This window comes from Anolis sagrei, chromosome 2, assembly GCF_037176765.1.
Source record: "Anolis sagrei isolate rAnoSag1 chromosome 2, rAnoSag1.mat, whole genome shotgun sequence".
NCBI classification, from domain to species: domain Eukaryota; kingdom Metazoa; phylum Chordata; class Lepidosauria; order Squamata; family Dactyloidae; genus Anolis; species Anolis sagrei.
The window spans coordinates 148,226,405-148,246,218 of record NC_090022.1 but is presented as its reverse complement, the minus strand read 5'-3'; the positions used below and the strand labels follow the sequence as shown (position 1 = coordinate 148,246,218).

General features: G+C 44.3%; 1 protein-coding gene across 3 annotated transcripts in view; it reads left to right on the top strand.

The window, feature by feature from the left end:
• OLFM2 (olfactomedin 2) overlaps positions 1-19,814 on the top strand; it is a 275,804-nt gene that overhangs the window by 49,590 nt on the left and 206,400 nt on the right. For 2 of the 3 annotated variants that reach the window (XM_060763837.2, XM_060763836.2), the window contains exon 1: positions 16,433-16,613. The exons of the other annotated variant lie outside the window; for it this stretch is intronic. In XM_060763837.2, the coding sequence (XP_060619820.1) occupies positions 16,479-16,613 (135 nt within the window). In that variant the 5' untranslated portion in view covers positions 16,433-16,478. Of the gene's footprint in view, positions 1-16,432; positions 16,614-19,814 lie in introns of those variants that run through there. 3 annotated transcript variants of the gene reach the window in all.

Sequence of the window (19,814 nt, the reverse complement as noted above, 5' to 3'; positions counted from 1 at the left end):
AACCTTCCTAATGCCGCAACCCCTTAATACAGTTCCTCATGTTGTGATGACCCTAAACCATAAAATTATTTTTGTTGCTACTTCATAACTGTAATTTTGATACTGTTATGAATTGTAATGTAAATATCTGATATGCAGGATGCATTTTCATTCACTGACATGCCCAGATTTGAATACTGGTGGAGTGGTTTTGTAATTTGGGAGTCGTAGTTGCTGGGATGCATAGTTCACCTACAATCAAAAAACATTCTGAACTCCACCATTGATGGAATTGAAACAAATTTGTCACACAGAACACCCATGGCCAACAGAAAATTCTGGAAGGGTTTGGTGGGCATTGACCTTGAGTTTTGGAGTTATAGTTCATCTACCTCCAGAGTTACAGTTCACCTACCTCCACTGTTCTCAAACAATGATGGATCTGGACCAAACTTGGAATGAATACTCAATATGCCCAAATGTGAACAGCGGTGGAGTTTGGGGAAAGTAGACCTTGACATTTGGGAGTTGTAGTTGCTTGGATTTATAGTTCACCTACAATCAAAGAACTTCAGAACCTCACCAACGATACAATTGGGCCAAACTTCCCACACAGAAATTCCATGATGAACAGAAAATACTATTTTCTGATGGTCTTTGGTGACCCCTCTGCCATCCATTCATGACCCCCTCAGGGTCATGACCCCCAGGTTGAGAAACGCTGCCATAATGGGAATGAATATAAATAAATATGAATCCCATTTATGAATTCTATTCATAGTTGTATACCTGTATCCCAGTCCCTAGCTTCCGAAATTTTACTGGTTACCATTTCCCGCCTAAATTATCCTAAACATTATGGCGTATGTGTGTGTGTGGGGGGGGGGGGGGAGGGGGGGTGGCTCCCCATGAATATTGTCATTTTCTCAGTGTACACACTCACCACAAAAATAACCTGTAATGAACCTTATTGGACTAGTGACAGGGCAAACACAATTTTCCTGCATAATTCAATTAAGGATTGCAATATCAAATACTGAAAATGGAGTTACAAAATAAGGGACTCCTGCATTAAGCATCCTGCCAAGGCATAATGAGGCTTACTATTCCACCTGATTTGGATTCTCTTAATGTCCTGCGTACCTTTACAAGTCCACTCCCTCTAAAAATGAGATGAGAAATAATCAGAATTGCCCCACAGCAAGCCACTCTCTGTACCCTGCTTAATAATGCAAACCAACCAAGCGTGGATTTATTTTTATTCTGTTTCTAATAACCACATGAAAGGGATGAACAGGCATTTATCCAACTGAAGCTTTGTTTCCAAAGGTTCAACTCAGCTTATTCCAGGCATTGATAGTGTGCAATGCTTAGAAGTAACACATTACAAATAATTAAATATGTAAAATAGTTCCTTTTAACTAAGTTACATTATACAACAAAATACAAAACTCACAGGGAGACATTGCTGGCTTTTTGGAAGGGCCAAATCCAAAGTATAAAATGCATGGTGCAAACTTTCGAAACTTCACTGGTTTATTCATCAGGCAGAAAGGTTAAAAATGAAATAGGAGAAAGATAGTGATGAGGTTAGAGTTAGAGGTCTACATTTGGTCTGAGATGATACTGAAGGATTTTAGCATTGACCATATGAGTTACACTATTATTTGACCTCATACACTATTATTTGACCTCATTTACCTATGGACCTCATCCCATCAGCGGGGGGAGGGGGAATAGTAGGGGGAAGTAGATAGAATCATCTTATTTTAGTCCTGTTGCCAAGGTCCATCTTCTGTTACTCCCATCTTCCCTCTTTTCCTCAGTTTGGATTCGGGTAGCACCTGATCCCTGAGCACACATTCAGTGGAAATGGTCCTACAGAGTCCCACCAGAAGTGCCCTTGTGTCATGTGATGGCTTCCATGGGACTCCGTTTCTGAAGTACATGGAAATTGAATCCAGATGCATTAGATTGGGTCCATGTCTTATATCATAGGCTAACAATTTCAGCTTACTGATGTTTTCTTTGAAAATTTTTGGAAAAAAAATGACTCATCACTGAGCCTGGAACCATAGATTTCGACAGTGGCCAGGGGAGCTTTTTCATAATTACAATTACTTGTGTGCCAGCTGTGCCTGTACCTTGGGAAGTGTGACTTGGCCATGGTGGCCCACGCCCTGTTTACAACCCATATAGACTACTGCAACATGCTCTACGTGGGTTTGCCTTTGAAGACTGTTCGGAAGCTTCAACTGGTCTAGTGAGCGGCAGCCTGATTGCTTACTGGAGTGGCGCTCAGGGAGCACACAACCCCCCTGTTGCATCAGCTCCACTGGCTGCCAGTTTGCTACCGAGCACAATTCAAAGTGCTGGCTTTGGCCTATAAAGCCTTAAACGGTTCCGGCCCAGGCTCCCTTATGAACCAACACATAGATTAAGATCATCTAGGGAGGCTTCGCTCTCAGTCCCGCCGGCCTCTCAAGCGCGGCTGGCAGGGATGAGAGACAGAGCCTTCTCAGTGGTAGCCCCTCGGTTGTGGAACTCCCTCCCTAGTGACATCATAACCTTTAGGAAAAGAGTCAAAACCTGGCTCTATGAGCAGGCGTTTGGAAACCAGGGCAATGCAGTATTTTGAATTGAATTCTCATGCAATTTGACCTTAGAGCAGACTCAGACCATGAACTTTGGATGGCATGTTTCCTAAGTTTTTAATTTTAATCTGTTTTAACTCCGTTTTAATATGTCACTTTTTTAAAAAAAATGTTTTGGTAATTGTTGTTGAGGCATGATGTGTATGCCACTGTAAGCTGCCCTGAGTCCCCCTGTCAGGGTTGAGAAGGGCAGGGTACAAGCATGGCAAATAAATAAATGAATAAATGAATAAACCCTTTCCATTCAGTAATGAAAAATGCACACTGCACATATCTTATTTGTAGTGCCAAAAAGAACAATGTAACAATTAAAATGAAGAACAATTTTAACCAACTTATATTTACCAGTGTTTTAATGGGATGTATGGTCCTGTTTTTGGTTGATGAGAAAGTCATGTTAATTAGGATTGTTGTTGTTGTTGTTGTTGTTGTTGTTGTTGTTGTTGTTGTTGTGTGCCTTCAAGTCATTTTAGACTTAGGGTGACTCTAAGTCTAAAGTTTATGGTTGGGGTCAGGTAAATGATCTTTGAACACACATCTTTTCTATTCAGATACCTTTTCTCTCAGTTCATTCAAGCATATAAACTTGCCCCTTTCCATTTTGCCCCACTTTTACATGGGACCATCATAATTTCAACATCCACTTCTTCCAGCTTCATTTGGTTAAACTACTTTTCTTTGCATTCAAAATAGTCTTAATCAAATATTTCTCTCTCAAACTGTCAAGTAGTATAATAACTTGAAGTAGTATAATAACAGGATTTAAAATAAATTGGAATTGATTGTTTTGGTTTATATTTGTAATAACATTCTGCCTGGAATGTCATAATAGCAGTGGTGTTCTTTATGCAATACCAATTTAAATATGTGAAATTAGTGAAGTGGGCTCCTCTCCCCTTTGGTAATGTGGGATGTAGTGGGTAATGGCTGGTTATCCCAATAGCTATAGTGAATTAGATCTGGGTCTTAGGCTGAACTTTAAAGGAGCTTTCCAAGGAACTGAACCTATTCTGGGCTACTCTCTTTCTCTCTTTCACACATACACTAATGCAGTGGTTCTCAACCTGTGGGTCCCAAGTGCTTTGGTCTACAACTCCCAGAAATCCCAACCAGTTTACCGGCTGTTAAGATTTCTGGGAGTTGAAGGCCAAAACATTTGGGGATCAACAGGCTGAGAACCACTGCACTAATGGGAATGGTGGACAAGTCCTTCTCATAGGTGATCTAAATCTCTAGAGCAGTGGTTCTCAACCTGTGGCTCCCCAGGTATTTTGGCCTACAACTCCCAGAAATCCCAGCCAGTTTACCAGCTGTTGGGATTTCTGGGAGTTGAAGGCCAAAATATCTGGGGACCCATAGGTTGAGAACCACTGCTCTAGAACTTCTTACCGAGAAAGAATTATGCAAGATTCCTCTCTGTTGGCAGCAAAGACAATTTTATTGAAGAAGACCATTCGAATGCCAACTGATTACCAGATGAACACCATTGGCTACATCCTTCATTTCTACTGCATTGCTAATTAATTCCTCATTATGTTAAGTTTTTAACGACACTTTTATTTTAGAGTTTGTATTTTATCAATACCCCCATGGTGCAGTGGGTAAAACTGCTAAGCTGCTGAACTTGCTGACCAAAAGGTTGGAGGTTCAAATCCTGGGAGTGAGATGAGGTACTGCTGTTAGGCCCAGCTTCTGCCAATCTAGCAGTTTGATAACATGCAAATGTGAGTAGATCAATAGGTACCACCCCAGTGGGAAGGTAACGACGCTCCATGCAGTGATGCTGGCCACACAACCTTGGAGGTGTCTATGGACAACACTTAGAAATGGAGATGAGAACCAGAGCTGGACACAACTGGACTTAATGTCAGGGGAAACCTCTATCTTTATCAGCAAGATTGAGTGCCTTAACCTTGATGAAAGGGAGAGGTGTGAAATGAATAATTTATTTGCTTTATTTCTATACTGCGTTTCTCAACCTAGATTAGGTGACTCAATGCGGTTTACACAGTGTTAATTATCACACAATAACAAATAAAACACAGCATACACAATAGCAACACACAACATTCATACAATGCCTCGGTCATAAACAAAATCCAGTCTCATATCCTTATGCCGTTCCTATGTTTAGTTTTCCGTCATTCTATGTTCAGTTGCGCTGATTAGCCAAACGCTTGCTCAAAGAGCCAGGTTTTGAGCTTCTTCCTAAACGCCAGCAGCGAAGGGGCCTGTCTGATGTCGCTTGGTAGGGCATTCCATAACCGAGGGGCCACCACCGAGAAGGCCCTGTCTCTCGTTCCCGCCAACCGTGCCTGTGACGCAGGCGGAACCGAGAGCAGGGCCTCTCCGGATGATCTTAATGTCCGTGTCGGTTCATAGGAGGAGATGCGTTCGGAGAGGTAGGTGGGGCCGGAACCGTTTAGGGCTTTGTAGGCTAACGCCAGCACCTTGAATTGTGCCCGGTAGGGAATTGGCAGCCAGTGGAGCTGGCTCAACAGAGGAGTGGTGTGCTCCCTGAGAGCTGCTCCTGTTAGCAACCTGGCTGCCGAGCGCTGGACCATCTGAAGCTTCCGGGCAGTCTTCAAGGGCAGCCCCACGTAAAGCGCGTTGCAGTAATCTATACGGGATGTGACCAGAGCGTGGACTACCGTGGCCAAGTCCGACTTCCCGAGGTACGGGCGCAGCTGGCGCACAAGCCGGAGCTGTGCAAATGCTCCCCTGGCCACCGCTGAGACCTGAGGCTCCAGGCTCAGCGATGAATCCAGGGTCACACCCAAGCTGCGAACCTGCGTCTTCAGGGGGAGTGTAACCCCGTCCAACACAGGCTGTAACCCTATGCCCCGTTCGGCCTTCCGACTGACCAGGAGTGCCTCTGTCTTGTCTGGATTCAACTTCAATTTGTTCACCCTCATCCAGTCCGATACAGCAGCCAAGCACCAGTTCAGGACCTGAACAGCCTCCTTAGAAGTAGGTGGAAAGGAGTGACAGAGTTGGACATCATCTGCGTACAGATAACACCGCACCCCGAAACTCCGGATGATCTCTCCCAACGGCTTCATGTAGATGTTAAACAACATGGGGGACAGTATTGAACCCTGCGGGACCCCACAAGACAATGGTTGTGAGGACGAGCAGCTGTCCCCCATCAACACCTTCTGGGTACGACCCTCTAGGAAGGATCCGAGCCACTGTAAAACAGTGCCACCAAGGCCCATTCCCGCGAGGCGACCCAGAAGGATACCGTGGTCGACGGTATCGAAGGCCTGCTTAATAAATAAATAAATTGATGAAGAGTGGCATTCACTGCTGAAACTGCAGAATCTGGTGGAGTCAGGAAGGTTGATCTCTCCTTCTGGCTCCCATCCATCTCTCAAATAATCTTGGGAGGGATAGGAATACTTCCTGGAGGCAAATTGCAAGTGGTGAACACAATGTGAGAGTGGAGAAAGAGAAAGGGAAAAGTGAGATTATGATAAAGAAAGAGTAGAAGAGATAGCATGCTTATAGGGTGGTTAGATGCAAAAGAAGTCATAGTTCCTACACTTTCCCAGTTGTGCAGAAATTCCTGCTTCCACACAATGCCATAAAGTACACTCAAAGTCCCCCTTTGGTATCATGCTATAGCACCCTGCAACTCTCTTATTGTCCCATGAGGGACATAATAGGCCCATGAAAAGAATTGGACTCCGATTGCTCTGTCCCAAGGAAGAAAAAGATATTTGGCCTCCACATTCAAAACAGAAGAATGTTCACTGCTTGAGAACCTTCACGGCGTCCAGTAGGTGTCTCTGCTGTACTTGTGACTGAAACAGTTGCTGATTCTTAGGCAGGATTTTTGTCATGTGCGACTGCAGATTCCAAACTTATTTGCAGCCCTAAATGAACAGTTTCTCTCTCTCTTTCTCTTGCTTCAGACTTCCGTTTTTTCACACTTTATCAAGTCTCCTGTTAAATGTTATAGAAAATTACCATCCAGTTGACTCACCAAAGCAGGATATCTTGCAACACCATCAGAGCTTGCAAAAGTATTGCCATTCCGGGTAGTAGTCCCAGCCGTCTCCATGGATATCTATTCTAGTTAGGGGATTCTGGCAACTGTGGCTTGAAGAAATCACTAAGGGAATTCTCACACCACCTCACTTGAACCGACTCACTATATTAGGGTTTCCGTTTGATTTTCTTATATATGAATGTCAGTCACTGAAACCAGAAACACAAGTTCCTGGATAATTCAACTTTCAGGATCTGTCTACTTATTTAATCTGAATTCTTTTCTAATGCTTAAACAAGCACTAAGAAGTGTTATAAAAAGCGACTTGGAAGGGGAATGGTTTGCTTTTCTGGCAAAAAAAAAATTACATGAAAAAATATTTTGGTAGATTCTTAATAACAGTGGAAGCAAAGATTCTGGTGTCTGAGGAATAGACAAAGCAGGAAACTTGTTAGATGAGAAGAAAAACTTGTATTCCTTCTGATGCTTTGGAATTTTGTCCTCATGATATCTCACTATTGGCCATAATGGCCAGCTGCAGGGATTGTAGATCAGCAACATTTTGATAGTAACCCCCAGCTGTGGCCAGGAGGTTTAAAGGAGCTCACCACTGAGCTGAATTCTGGTCCCTTTACGTTTAGCACATTGGAAAGCTCCCTGTAAAGTCTAAACTAAACCTCAGGGGTTTAGTTGCCTTCCTAACAAGGAAACTGCCACAGGTAGTCCCTGTTCAAAAGAAGTGATGGGATAGTTGTACCTATCATAGAGTTGTCATATCATAATTTTGAAATGTCACAAGATCTGCTCTCCCTTTTCTATGAGTTGTCGTTCTTTTGGATTGCTCTTTCCCATCGTGAGGATTCAGAGTTGATTGCAGCCTTGGAAATGAGTGGAAATGAGTGAGTCATGTTAGGCTTCATCCCTGGACTCCACAAGTCTTTATGTCACTAAGTTTCTAGTCTTCAATGAGTAGCTAGACTAGAGACAAGGCTAAGCTCAGGGATTCCTTTCCCCCATATTTCCATGCATGTTTCTTAAAGAGCTTGGTCTTTGTCTTCACTGCTATCCACTGTCTCCTCCCCCTTTGATGACATAGCAATTGAATTCTGTGAGGGAACTTCCTCTTAAGTTTAATTTGCCCCAAGAAGGCCATTCAGCAGGGCTGTAGACAAATGGGAGGGGGGGGCATTAAAACTTCAATCCTGTCCTAAAATGTGTCAGGTTAAAAAAGAAACCTCTTTTTTCTCATAAATTGGTTGACCAGTAAAAATTCATAAGTAAACTGGGGGGGGGGGGGGGTTAGAACCCTTAACTTAACAGTCTCCATCATGTTACTTCTGCTTTTTCTTTCTTCCTGTGAGGATGCATTTTGCCTCTCTGCAAGCAAAATGTAGCTGCACTGATTTTTTTTACCTTTTACTTTCTTTAGAAGATGGGATTTAGTAAGCTAGTTAGCTCCAAGACTTTTCTATCAAGAATGTATTTCCATTTTACATTAATAAGTATTTTTTAACCCAAAGTTCTGACTCTGCAATCCTGAGCCATCCTAAAGCTTAGAAGTCTATCCCTTCTCATCACACATACATTTCTGTTGGTTATGGAGTTGACTCCTGGTACTCTGCTGTATTTTGGTGGAATTACTCCAATTAAGGATTATTTTTGAGTCTAACAGCTCAGATTCCCCAACAGGTCAAAACATGTAAGATCCATCATTGCCCCAGAGCATGATTTGAAGATATAAATTGCACAATTTGAACACAGTTTCTAATTGTGCAAGGTTTCTTATTTCCCACTAGATGGCCCTATCTTTCTTACAGAGTCTAATAATCTATGAGAAGGTTATTTTGGCTGGCAAAAAAAGATCTCCAGAGTACTGTTTGGTGATCTTTGCAGCCTCCAAGAGTACAGCAGTTGGCCATTTTTGCTTTAAATCTGCAGGGAGATTTATTGCTTGGGTGCACCAATCTAACACATATAGTCCCTATGGATATACTTTCTGGTCCACATGACAAATGTGAAGAAATCATAGTGTGGGAAGCATACGATCGATGCAGAATAAATCTTGTATAACAGCCCTGCCTTTATTCAGAGACCTGGTTTAGTGCTAAGACACCAGCATCAGCTTCACCTAGCATAATTATGCACAGGATTACAGCTCTTTTCTTTCTTTTTTGTCATGGCTCACTGTGATTTAGATGGATAGAAGAATGTGAAATTGTGTAAAAACAGAAAATATCATCCATCCCAAATTAAGGATAATTAAACCCAGTTGATTTTTTGCAGGGGGGCAAATGGGCAATCTGAGTGTTTCTGTGCATCTTTACTTGTATGTAAGCCCCATAATCTTTGGCTGAATCATTAATTAAAATAGAGACTGTAGTCAAGAACGCAGATTAAAACTTCAAAGGAAAGTTATGAAGGAATTAGATAAAATCCTAAAGTGTAAAAATAAATCATTAAATACTAATGTCAGGATTGTACTTTTTCCAGTCTGGATCAGTATGCAAAGGGATCCTGTATCACCTTGAGAAAAAGACATTGGCAGCATAAGCTTTCATAGGCTTAAGTCTACTTCAGATGCAGGACTGAAGCCACAGCCTAAAATGTAGAGAAGCAAGCAAAGCATTTATGGAGATGTGTGTTGAATCAGTCCATGGAAAAGAGGCTTCTGAACTGTGATCATTTCCAAAGTGGCAATGGATTTGTCCCTTCCTGGAAGAACATCTGGCACATTTCCAAATCTGCCCAAGGTGTGTTTTCCCACATCAAAATCTGTTCACTTTTGAATATTGGAGGCCTGCTTGGTGTGATCCAACAGACATACATTATGGAGCCAGATTGCTGAAGCAAGTGTGAACGTTGCTGCCAGCATATTGCTTTCATAAATATGGCAGATGCTAGATTCCTAATGACGGCTGTGCCACGTCTCTTTTCCAAGTCTTTCCTTATTGTTGGCTCTCAGAAGCTCTGAAAAACATGTCTAAAATATTTATAACTATATTGAAGCCAACTATTGGTAAAGTTATTTTGGAGACTGGGTTGGGATCCTATGCATTGTAATTCACAAACTGACTTTTCAAAGCTGGGGTTGCTACATAGACTTAAATCACAGGCTTTAAGGCCAGCTCTGGTGTAATGACAATAAGGTTTATTCTCCCAGAATGTCTTTATCAACCACTAGATTGCAATCTGATTATTTTGATCCATGGAATTGGAAGTGTAATGACTTTAACCTACCTGACTTCATTTGTGGATGCATTAGAGGAGAAGAAATAAAGCCAGGATTTAATGAGATGAAACAGAAGAAGGACTACAACTGACTCATAGAAATGTGAATAATCCATCAACCTCAATATGTGTCTTAACATATTGTGATATTTTCTGCCATTCTCTCAAATGTGGAACAGAAAGGAACATGCCCCTTAGAATACATGGAGCTGCTATGTGACACTCAGAATCAAGGCCCATTGTTTTCATTAAGCTTGGCAATTTTATTGTTTATATTATTTCTAGTGAGTTTAATATTCAGACTAGGCCCTAAATCTGGGTGTGCTGGCTACCCATTGTGGACTCAAGCTAAACTCTGTGGCTCCATGTTCACTTAGAGTGGTATTTGCCGTAAGTACCATATAGTTTGTTTTGCACAGTGGTTCCTAACCTGTGGCCCATGGACCACCAGGGGTCCATAAGAACTAAAGTATGGTCCACGACCTCACTGTTACTATATTGTTGCATTGAGAGTGACTGGTCTCGTAAAACCCTCTTATAGTCCTGAGGCTTATTAAATATGGTTTTCTGTGGGTGAGCAGATGGTGACTACTGGATGGCATATGTTCTGTATCAGAAACTAAAGCTGATGTGGTCTATCCAATGCAATTTTCTGATTCTGCATCCCAAATAACCAAACTGAATCTAAAGTTGGCCAAAAAGTGATTCATAACCCATTTGGTACTAATGTTGGAGAGTGGTCCCTGGTCAAAGTAGTCTCTGGTCAAATAAGGTTGGGAATCACTGCTTTAACATGTTGAAAATGTCCTTAGGCTCACCAATCCAAATTGTACAAGTTATTTGGTTACCAGCTACAGAAAACAGCATCTATCAGTTAACTTTGACACATGCTTCCTCTTTCTCTGTGCTTCTCAGTTTGATATTGCTTGTTCTCATTCAGCAAAATGCAATTTCAATTTACTAGGTTTTGCAGTGGTGTAAAATTGATTGAGGCAAAAACTTGCACTTTGTCTTAGGATACTAGTATATTCTATACCCTTTTAATATGGCACTCCACACAGCCAGACTCTGTATCCTGGGTCCAGTAGCTGATTCAAGCAAATGCACTTAGGACAAGTAATACAATAACATGCTGTACTTTGTAGTCAGATGTACATTTGTACTCAGATATAAAATGACCGTTATTATCATTGTGCTTGTTATTATTAATTTGTTCTATTTATATATCATTTTTCTCCTTATTTTTATTTGCTAAGAGGCAGTGACTGGCCCAGTATCTCCCAGTGTGCTACATGGCCAAATGTGGATTTTAACTTGAATGTCATAGAATCATAGAATCATAGAATATAGAGGTGGAAAAAAGGCCAAGAACTATTCAGTCTAACCCTTTCTGTGATGCAGAAACACAATTTTTTTCATGTCAGAAGTAACTTGAGAATATACAGCAAATTGCTTCTGGTGTGAGAGAATTGGCCGTCTGCAAGGATGTTGCCCAGGGAATGTGTTACCATCCTGTGGGAGGCTTCTCTAATGTCCCTGCATTGGAAGCTGGGGCTGACAGATGGGAGCTCACCCTGTCTTGCAGTTTCGAAGTGCTGACCTTCAAGTCTTCAGGTCAGCAGTTCAGCCGGCACAAGAGTTTAACCCATTGGGCCACTGCGGTTCCTACACAATCAAAGCACCTCTGACAAATGGCCATCCAGCCTCTGCTTTAAAACCTCCAGAAATGGAGACTCTACCATGATCGGAGGCAACCTATCCCACTGCCAAACAGTTCTAATCATCAGGAAGTCCTTGTTAAAGTTTGAGTTTAGGTTTCACCAATCCTAATGTGATTCACTCACCACATTGATGTTATATGTCTTCATGTTAATGCTTAATTGCAGTAAGACTCTTCTAGGGCTTCTTGACAAGATTTGTTTGGAAGTTTGTCATTGCATTCCTTAAAGAGTGTGTGATATTTCAAAGGTCTGAATACTGGGTTTCCATGGCTGAACAGGGATGTGAACCCTGGTCTCCCTGAGCCCTAGTCCAACATTCAGATCACTGCACCAAAATGGCTGTATAGCAAAATAGAGATGTCTTGGCAAGATTTAGTCCAAAGAGGTTTAACATTGCTTTCCACTGAGACTGGGAGAGTGTGCTGTGGCAGTGAAACCCTAGATATTTTGATGAATTAGTGAGGATTTGAACCCAGGTTTCTCTGGAATCCCACTATACAAGCCACTACACCATGCCAGCTCTGTTTTCACCCACAAGACCAGACCAACTATTGAGTTTAGTGGGCTTCATTCCTGGTATTAATTGCACAGCCCAGCCTATCTATCTGTCCGTCCATCCATCCATCCATCTATTGGTGTCTTGGTTTGAAAGCCTGTTCCTAACATTATTTGGGAAGCTGATTCAGAACATTGCATTAGATAGACCTTATCAGCTCTAGTTTCTTAGATATGGTTATCATGATTTTCTGTGGGTGAGCTGATGGCAACTGATATATGGCATATATTCTTATCTTAAAAACAAAGGGTGATCAGGGAAAACTGGTATCATTTTTGGAACAAGTAGGTCAAATATACCCAGAAACAAGGCTAACATTTGAGGCAACAAAATGTATGTTGCCAGTGTTATGGATTAAAATTGTAGCTGTGCCCTCCAATCCAACTCCCATCTAGGTATGCAAGGGACAATAATCCATCATATTTTGTTAATCTGCACTATCCAGCACCAAAGTCTGCATATATTAAACCTACCAACTGTTGGAGACAGCAATGTTTATCCCGGAGTAAGTTGTCATCACATCTAGCAAAATGGCTGCTCTTGATGCTGTAGTGTTAAGAAAACGGAGGATGCATCTAGGCTATAAGATTAATGCAATTAGATGCCACTTGAACTGTGATGACTGAATCCTGTGTGAGCATGAGAGTTATAGTTTTACAAGGTCTGCATCCTAGTCTGCTGATAAATGTTGATGCCTCAGGATTCCATAGCACTGAGCCATGAAAGCTGAAGTGGTGACATTAATTCTACATGTGAATTAATTCTATAGTGTAGAGGCAAACCCTGTCTTGGTCATGGAACCAATGCTAAGCAAGTGGGCTGCTTCAGCCTCTTCTTAGCCAACAAAAAACTCTTTGGACTCCAGAGGTGCATCTACACTATTTTACACAACTCAATGCTATGGCATCTTGGAAGTTGTAATTCAGTGAGACACCAGCACTCTTTGGCAGAGAGGGCTCAAGACCTTCTCAAACTACAGCTCTTAGGATCAGTGCTGGATTTAGGACAAATGTGGTCCTGTGCTAGTTAAGTTATGGGGGCCCTTACTTGGGCCCTGAAAGAGGTAGGCCCGGTCCTAAGTTGTAAAAGTTTGAAAACTACAAAAAAAAAATCAAGAAGCCCCTTAGTAATTCAGTTTCTATACCATTGAGCAAGCATCCTCAGAGATTCTGTTAGCAGCAGGCATGTAGCCGGGGGGGGGGGGGGGGGGTCGGGGGGCTTCAGCCCCCTCCAAAAAAAAAAATTTCATGATGGTTCGTGAAAAGGCCTTACTGGTGCATTATTTAAACTGTTACGTTTATTCATATCATGATCTGATCACCATACTCAATATATCCCATATGCATGATGGGGGTATTGGGGTAATGATACAAAAGGTTTGCTAGGCTAGACCCTCTTTCACTCAGACTCAGCCCCCCCGAAACTCAGCCCCCCCCCGAAACCCCCCCTGAAAAAAATTCAGCCCCCCCAAAACGAAATCCTGGCTACGGGCCTGGTTAGCAGTGAAGCAAATTGACCCTATTCAGAAATAGCTATGGCTTTCCACACTCTATCTATGCTAGTGTTACTGTTGACCAGCATTCCTATATGTACTGAGATTTAAATCCAGGGCTGGAAGCCAGTGTTTTAACCCTCAGTTTATGGGGAAAGTTGATTTACAATGGTGCACAGGAGCATTATTAAGGGCTGGAAGAGAAGTTTTATGCATAGAATGAGCCATAACAGGTTGTTGTGAGTTTTCCAGGTCTGTCTGGCCATGTTCCAGAAGCATTCTATCCTGACATTTCACCCACGTCTATGGCAGGCATCCTCAGAGGTTGAGGGGTCTGTTGGAAACGAGGCAAGTGAGGTGTCTATATCTGTGGAATGTCCAGGGTGGGAGAAAGAACTCTTTGCTTGAGACAAGTGTGAGTGTTGCAATTGGCCACCTTAATTAGCATTGAATGGCCTTGCTCTTCCTGCTTGGAGGAATCCTTTGTTGGGAGGTGTTAGCTGACCCAGATTGTTTCCTGTCTCAAATTCCCCTCTTTTCTGACACAGCATTTTATCTATCTCACCCACAGGTTTTACAATTGTTTACCCTTTGCATTTGGTCCAGCTCACCCTTAATTCCTTTAGTATTTTATACTTCGTTTTTATTATGTTATTGTCATTATTTTATTGCATTACTATGTTATTGTTAAGCATTTTTATTTGATGTTATTGTCTTTTTTGTATGTACTTTACTTTGCTTCATTGTAATTATTTGGGCTTGGCCTCATGTTAGCCACCCTGAGTCCCTTTGGGGAGATGGTGATGGGGTATTATTATTATTATTATTATTATTATTATTATTATTATTATTTGAAACACAACAAGATGAGTCCACAGCAGACACTCTGCTGACTGTTGTACTGATCACACGTCGGACACTTACCAAGTGTCTAGGACTGTGTGATGTATCAGTGAATAAAGCATGCAGATCCCAATAGGGTGGCCTTTTGCAGCTGGCAGATGGTAATCTTGTCAGCGCTGATTGTGTTTAAGTGCAGGCCAAGGTCTTTAGGCACTGTACCCAGTGTGCTGATCACCACTGGAACCACTTTGACTGGCTTGTGCCAGAGTGTTTGCAGTTCGATCAATGTGTTTCGTGGGTTTTTTTGGGCTTTTAAGTCCCTTCTGCTGTGTTTTCCAGTGTTTTTCTTAGTGATTGTCACTTATTAGCCCAATAGGCATCTTGTGTCCAAATTTGATGTCAATTCCCCCAGTGGTTTTTGAGTTATGTTAATCCCACAAATTAACATTACATTTTTATTTATATAGATTACTAGCCGTCCCCAGCCTCATGCTGCTGTGGCCCAGTCTGTGTCTATGTGCTTTGTGTGTGTAGGTAATGTCCTCTGACATTAAGTCCAGTCATGTCTGACTCTGGGGTGTGGTGCTCATCTCCATTTCTAAGCCGAAAAGCCAGCGTTGTCCATAGACACCTCCAAGGTCATGTGGCCGGCATGACTGCATGGAGCGCCGTTTGTGTGTGCATATATGCATATATGTGTGTGTGTGTATATTTGTATATATGTGTATATATGTGGTTTTGCACATGCGTTGTAATGTATTTTTTGTTTTTTGGCTTTTTAAGTCCCTTCCACTGTGTTTTCCAGTGTTTTTCTGAGTGATGGTCACTCATTAGCCCGATAGGAATATTGTGTCCAAATTTGATGTCAATTCGTCCAGTGTTTTTTGAGCTATGTTAATCCCAAAAATGAACATTACATTTTTATTTATATAGATAGATTATTATTATTATTTACAGTATTTATATTCTGCCTTTCTCACCCCGCAGGGGACTCAGGGCAGATTACAATTCACATATACATGCAGGGGCGGCTCAACCCATTACGCAAAGTAAGCATTTGCAGTATAGTTGATTTTGCCCAGGGGCGCTCTTGAGGCGCTCTTGGGGGAAAATAGACCTTGACATATGCGAGTTGTAGTTACTGGGATGTATAGTTCACCTACAATCAAGGAGCATTCTGAACTCCACCAAGGATGGAATTGAACCAAATATGGCACACAGAACTCCCACGACGAACAGAAAATATATATCAATGATTGGTTGGGGGGAGGGGGGCAAAATACTGTTTGCTTGCCGTTGAAAATTACCTAGGGCCACCTCTGTATACATGGCAAACATTCAATGCCATTTAGACATACAACATATATAGACAGACACAGAGGCAATTTAACATTCCAGCTTTCTGGCTTTATGAGGGTATGCTCCTTATTTACTGTCCTAATTTGGGAGTTTTGAAGAGTTCTGGCGCACGTTAGCTAACTGCAACATGGTATGGAGCAGTGGCAGTTCAAGTGGTGTCAAACTGCATTGCTTCTACAGTGTAACAGCTCTGGAACCGACGTGAAGGAGCGCAAAGGCAGGAGGATTGCTGGAGTTGCCCCCCCCCCCCTTCCTCTCTGGGGCTGTTGGGAGCCTGTCCCGCTCCTTGGAGTTCATTGGATCCCGGCTGTTCTGCCTTCCTTGCTTCCCTCCCTCCCTCCCTCCCTCCTGTGGCCAGCGGCGGCCGTGACGTCACAATCGGCCGGGGCGTTTATAAAGAGGGCTCGCGCGGGGCGCCCGGTTTCTCGCTCCGTGTCAGCCGAGGAGAGCAGCAGCAGCAGCAGCAGCAGAAGCGGAGAGACTGAGATTGAGCGCGAGGGAGAGGGAGCGGGGACAGGAGGGGAGTCCGTCCGGGGCTGCCCCTCCGACGGCGGGCCCATGAGCCCCGGGGGGCGAGAGGCGGCGGCGGGGGCGGCGGAGGGCGGGGGCTGCTGCGGCGGCGGCGGGGCATGAGGAGGCGGCGGCGGCGACCATGACCGTCCCGCTGCTGAAGATCGGCGCCGTGCTCAGCACCATGGCCATGGTCACCAACTGGATGTCCCAGACGCTGCCCTCGCTGGTGGGGCTCAACGGCACCATCTCCCAGCCCGGCACCTCCGAGAGAAGCGTGAGTCCGCGCCCCCAAACGCCAACTTCCCTTCCCCTTCCCTTGGACTTCGAGTTGGGCTTGCTTGGAGGGACACCACTTCCCGTTCCCTCCACTAGGCTTCCTTCAGGGGGCGACGGGATCCTGGGAGTTGTAGCATCCCCGAGGGCAGGAGAAGCTCAAAGTCCTTGTCAAACTACAGCTCCCAGGATTCCGCCGCGGTCTGAGCGGGTTCTGAGACAGTTGCGCGGAAAGGGAGACCCCGAGTTTCCTTCAAGCGCTGCGCCCGACGGGGCGGACCTCATAGAGGACTGACGGGACTCCTTTCCCATTCTCTCTGGAGCTGACAGGGATGTGAAAGCGGGACAGGAGGAAGAGTAGGCTTGTCAGACTCTGGAGAATTAACACAGTCCGACACCGCTTTAAACTGCCAGGGCTCCATGCTAGCAATTTTTTTTGTCGTTGAGAAACTGCAAGTCGCTTCTGGTTGTGAGAGAAGTTGCCGTCTGCAAGGACGCGCAGATGTTTTGATGTTTTACCCTCCTTGTGGAAGGTTTCTCTGCTGTCCCCTCATGGAGAGCTGGAGCTGACAGAGGGAGCTCAACCTGCTCTCCCCGGATTGGAACCTGTCGGTCAGCACAAGGGTTTAACCCATTGTGTCACTAGGGACTCTAATGCTAGGGAATCATGGGGCACAATAGTTTAGTGAGGCACTGGAGCCTGGTGGCACCGTGGGTTAGCACGGATGAGCTCCCTCTATCAGCTCCAGCTCCTCATGCAGGAACATGAGAGATGCACAAGGATGCTTTGATGTTTTTACCAAGGATGGTAAAAACATCAAAACATCCGGGTGTCCCATGGGCAATGTCCTTGCAGACGGTCAATTCTCTCACTCCAGAAGCAACTTGCAGTTTCTCAAGTCTCCTGACCAAAAAAAAGTGAGGCACCAACACCCTGGGATCGGATTTTTCTAGTTGTCAGTGTTGGGTTTGGAGTGGGCTCAGGAGAAGCTGTCTTTTGGGGATTTGTGTGTGTGTGGGGAGCTGGGGCTGACAGAGGGAGCTCAACCTGCTCTCCCCGGATTCGAACCTGTCGGCCAGCACTCCTGTTAGCACAATCCATTGTGTCACTAGGGACTCCAATGCTAGGGAATCATGGGACAGAATAGTTTAGTGAGGCACTGGAGCCCCCTGGTGGCGCAGTGGGTTAAACCCCTGTGCCATCAGGACTGAAGACCAATAGATCGCAGGTTCAAATCCGAGGAGAGCGTGGATGAGCTCCCTCTATCAGCTCCAGCTCCTCATGCAGGGACATGAGAGAAGCCTCCCACAAGGATGGTAAAATCATCAAAACATCCGGGCGTCCCCTGGGCAATGTCCTTGCAGATGGCCAATTCTCTCACTCCAGAAGCGACTTGCAGTTTCTCAAGTCGCTCCTGACAAAAAAAAAGTGAGGCACCAACACCCTGGGACTGGATTTTGCTAGGATCAGTGTTGGGTTTGGAGTGGGTTCAGGGGAAGCTGTCTTTTGGGGATTTGTGTGTGTGTATGTGTGTGTGTGTGTGTGTGTGTGAGGAGCAACTTGAGAAACTGCAAGTCGCTCCTCGTGTGAGAGAATTGGCTGTCCACAAGGATGTTGCTCAGGGGACACTTTGATATGTTACCATCCTATGGGAGGCTTCTCTCATGTCCCTGCATGGGGAGCTGGAGCTGACAGGTGGGGGCTCACCCTGGTCCCCAGATTTGAATCACTGACCTTTTGGTCAGCAGTACTGCCAGCACAAGGGTTTAACCCATTGAGCCACTGTGAGGCATCAGCAGAGAAGGCTCAAGACTTTGGCAAAGTAGGGCTCTTATGATTCCTTAGAACTCAGCCGTGGCAGGGAATGGCATTCATTCGAAGTGTAGATGCACCCAACTTTGGATTACTTGGAAGACAGAGAGAGAGCTTCCTTTCCAGCCGTGTCTTAGGGTTGGGTTGAGTCACATCTTCACCTTACTTGACCCACTCTCCCCCTTCTTCTTTTACTACACATCCTCTCTTATGATGGAAATGGGGGGGGGGGCTCTTTTCCTCGACCCTCAGCTTTCGGCTAAATATGCCACTCCACCAATATCCCAAGCTTTTCATTGGCAAGGATTGAGTGTGCCTCAGGGAAGCCAGTTTCCTCAAAGAGAAAACAGGATGCCCTGTGGGAGGAATGCAGCTCCGCGCAATGAGATGCAGTCCTGGGAGTTGTGCTTTCATGAGGTCTTTTGCTTTCTCTAGGAAAAAGAGCCTCACCCAAACTACAAAAACCTATCACAAGCAGTTCCCAAGTTACAAACATCCGACTTACATGTGACTCCAAGTTAAGAATGGGAGTGAGAGAATAGGAAGTGAGAGAAATTGCCCCTGGGAAGGGAAATCTACTGAAAGAGTGATCATGGGGGAAAGGTGTCTCCCTTCTATAAGTGACTGAAAGGTTGGCAGTTTGACTCCTGGGAGCAGGGTGAGCTCCTGCTGTTAGCCCCAGCTTCTGCCAACCTAGCAGTTCAAAAACATGCAAATGTGAGTAGCTCTGGCGGGAAGGTAATGGCATTCCATGCAGTCATGCCAGCCACATGATCTTGGAGGTGTGTATGGACAACACCGGCTCTTCAGCTTAGAAACTGAGCTGAGCACCACTTCCCAGAGTCGGACACAATGAGACAATGTCAAGGAGAAACCTTTATTTTTACCATTCTTTATGTGATCCTGGCCAGCCAATGGTGCCCTGCCTCAAAAAGGCTTGGCTTTGAGTTCCCAGTGCCCCATGGAGTCTCCTTCTGGCCATCTGTCGGGAGGGCTTTGAACTGCATGGCCCTTGAGACACCTCCTGACTCTTTGATTCTCCTGTTCTGAGAACTCAGGAGGGAGGGGGATTCCCACCTTCCCCTCCCAGTGAATGCCCCAGATTCCTCAATGCCCATCATCAAGGAGTTAATTTGGCTTCATTACCATGTTTACTTTGGAATCCGAAGGAAGGAAAGAACTCCTCTCTCTCTCTTCCCTCAGTCCTTTCCTTCTTCCCATCCTTTTCACGCCTGTCTGAGTACATTTCTCTGCGAACGGGAAACTTTCTTCGGTTCTTAAAGGAGAAACACACTCTGTATGTGCTTGTGGGGTTTGGAAACCGAATTCTTGGATGCACCTGCACTGTAGGAATAATGTGGTTTGACATCACTTTAACTGCCATGGCTT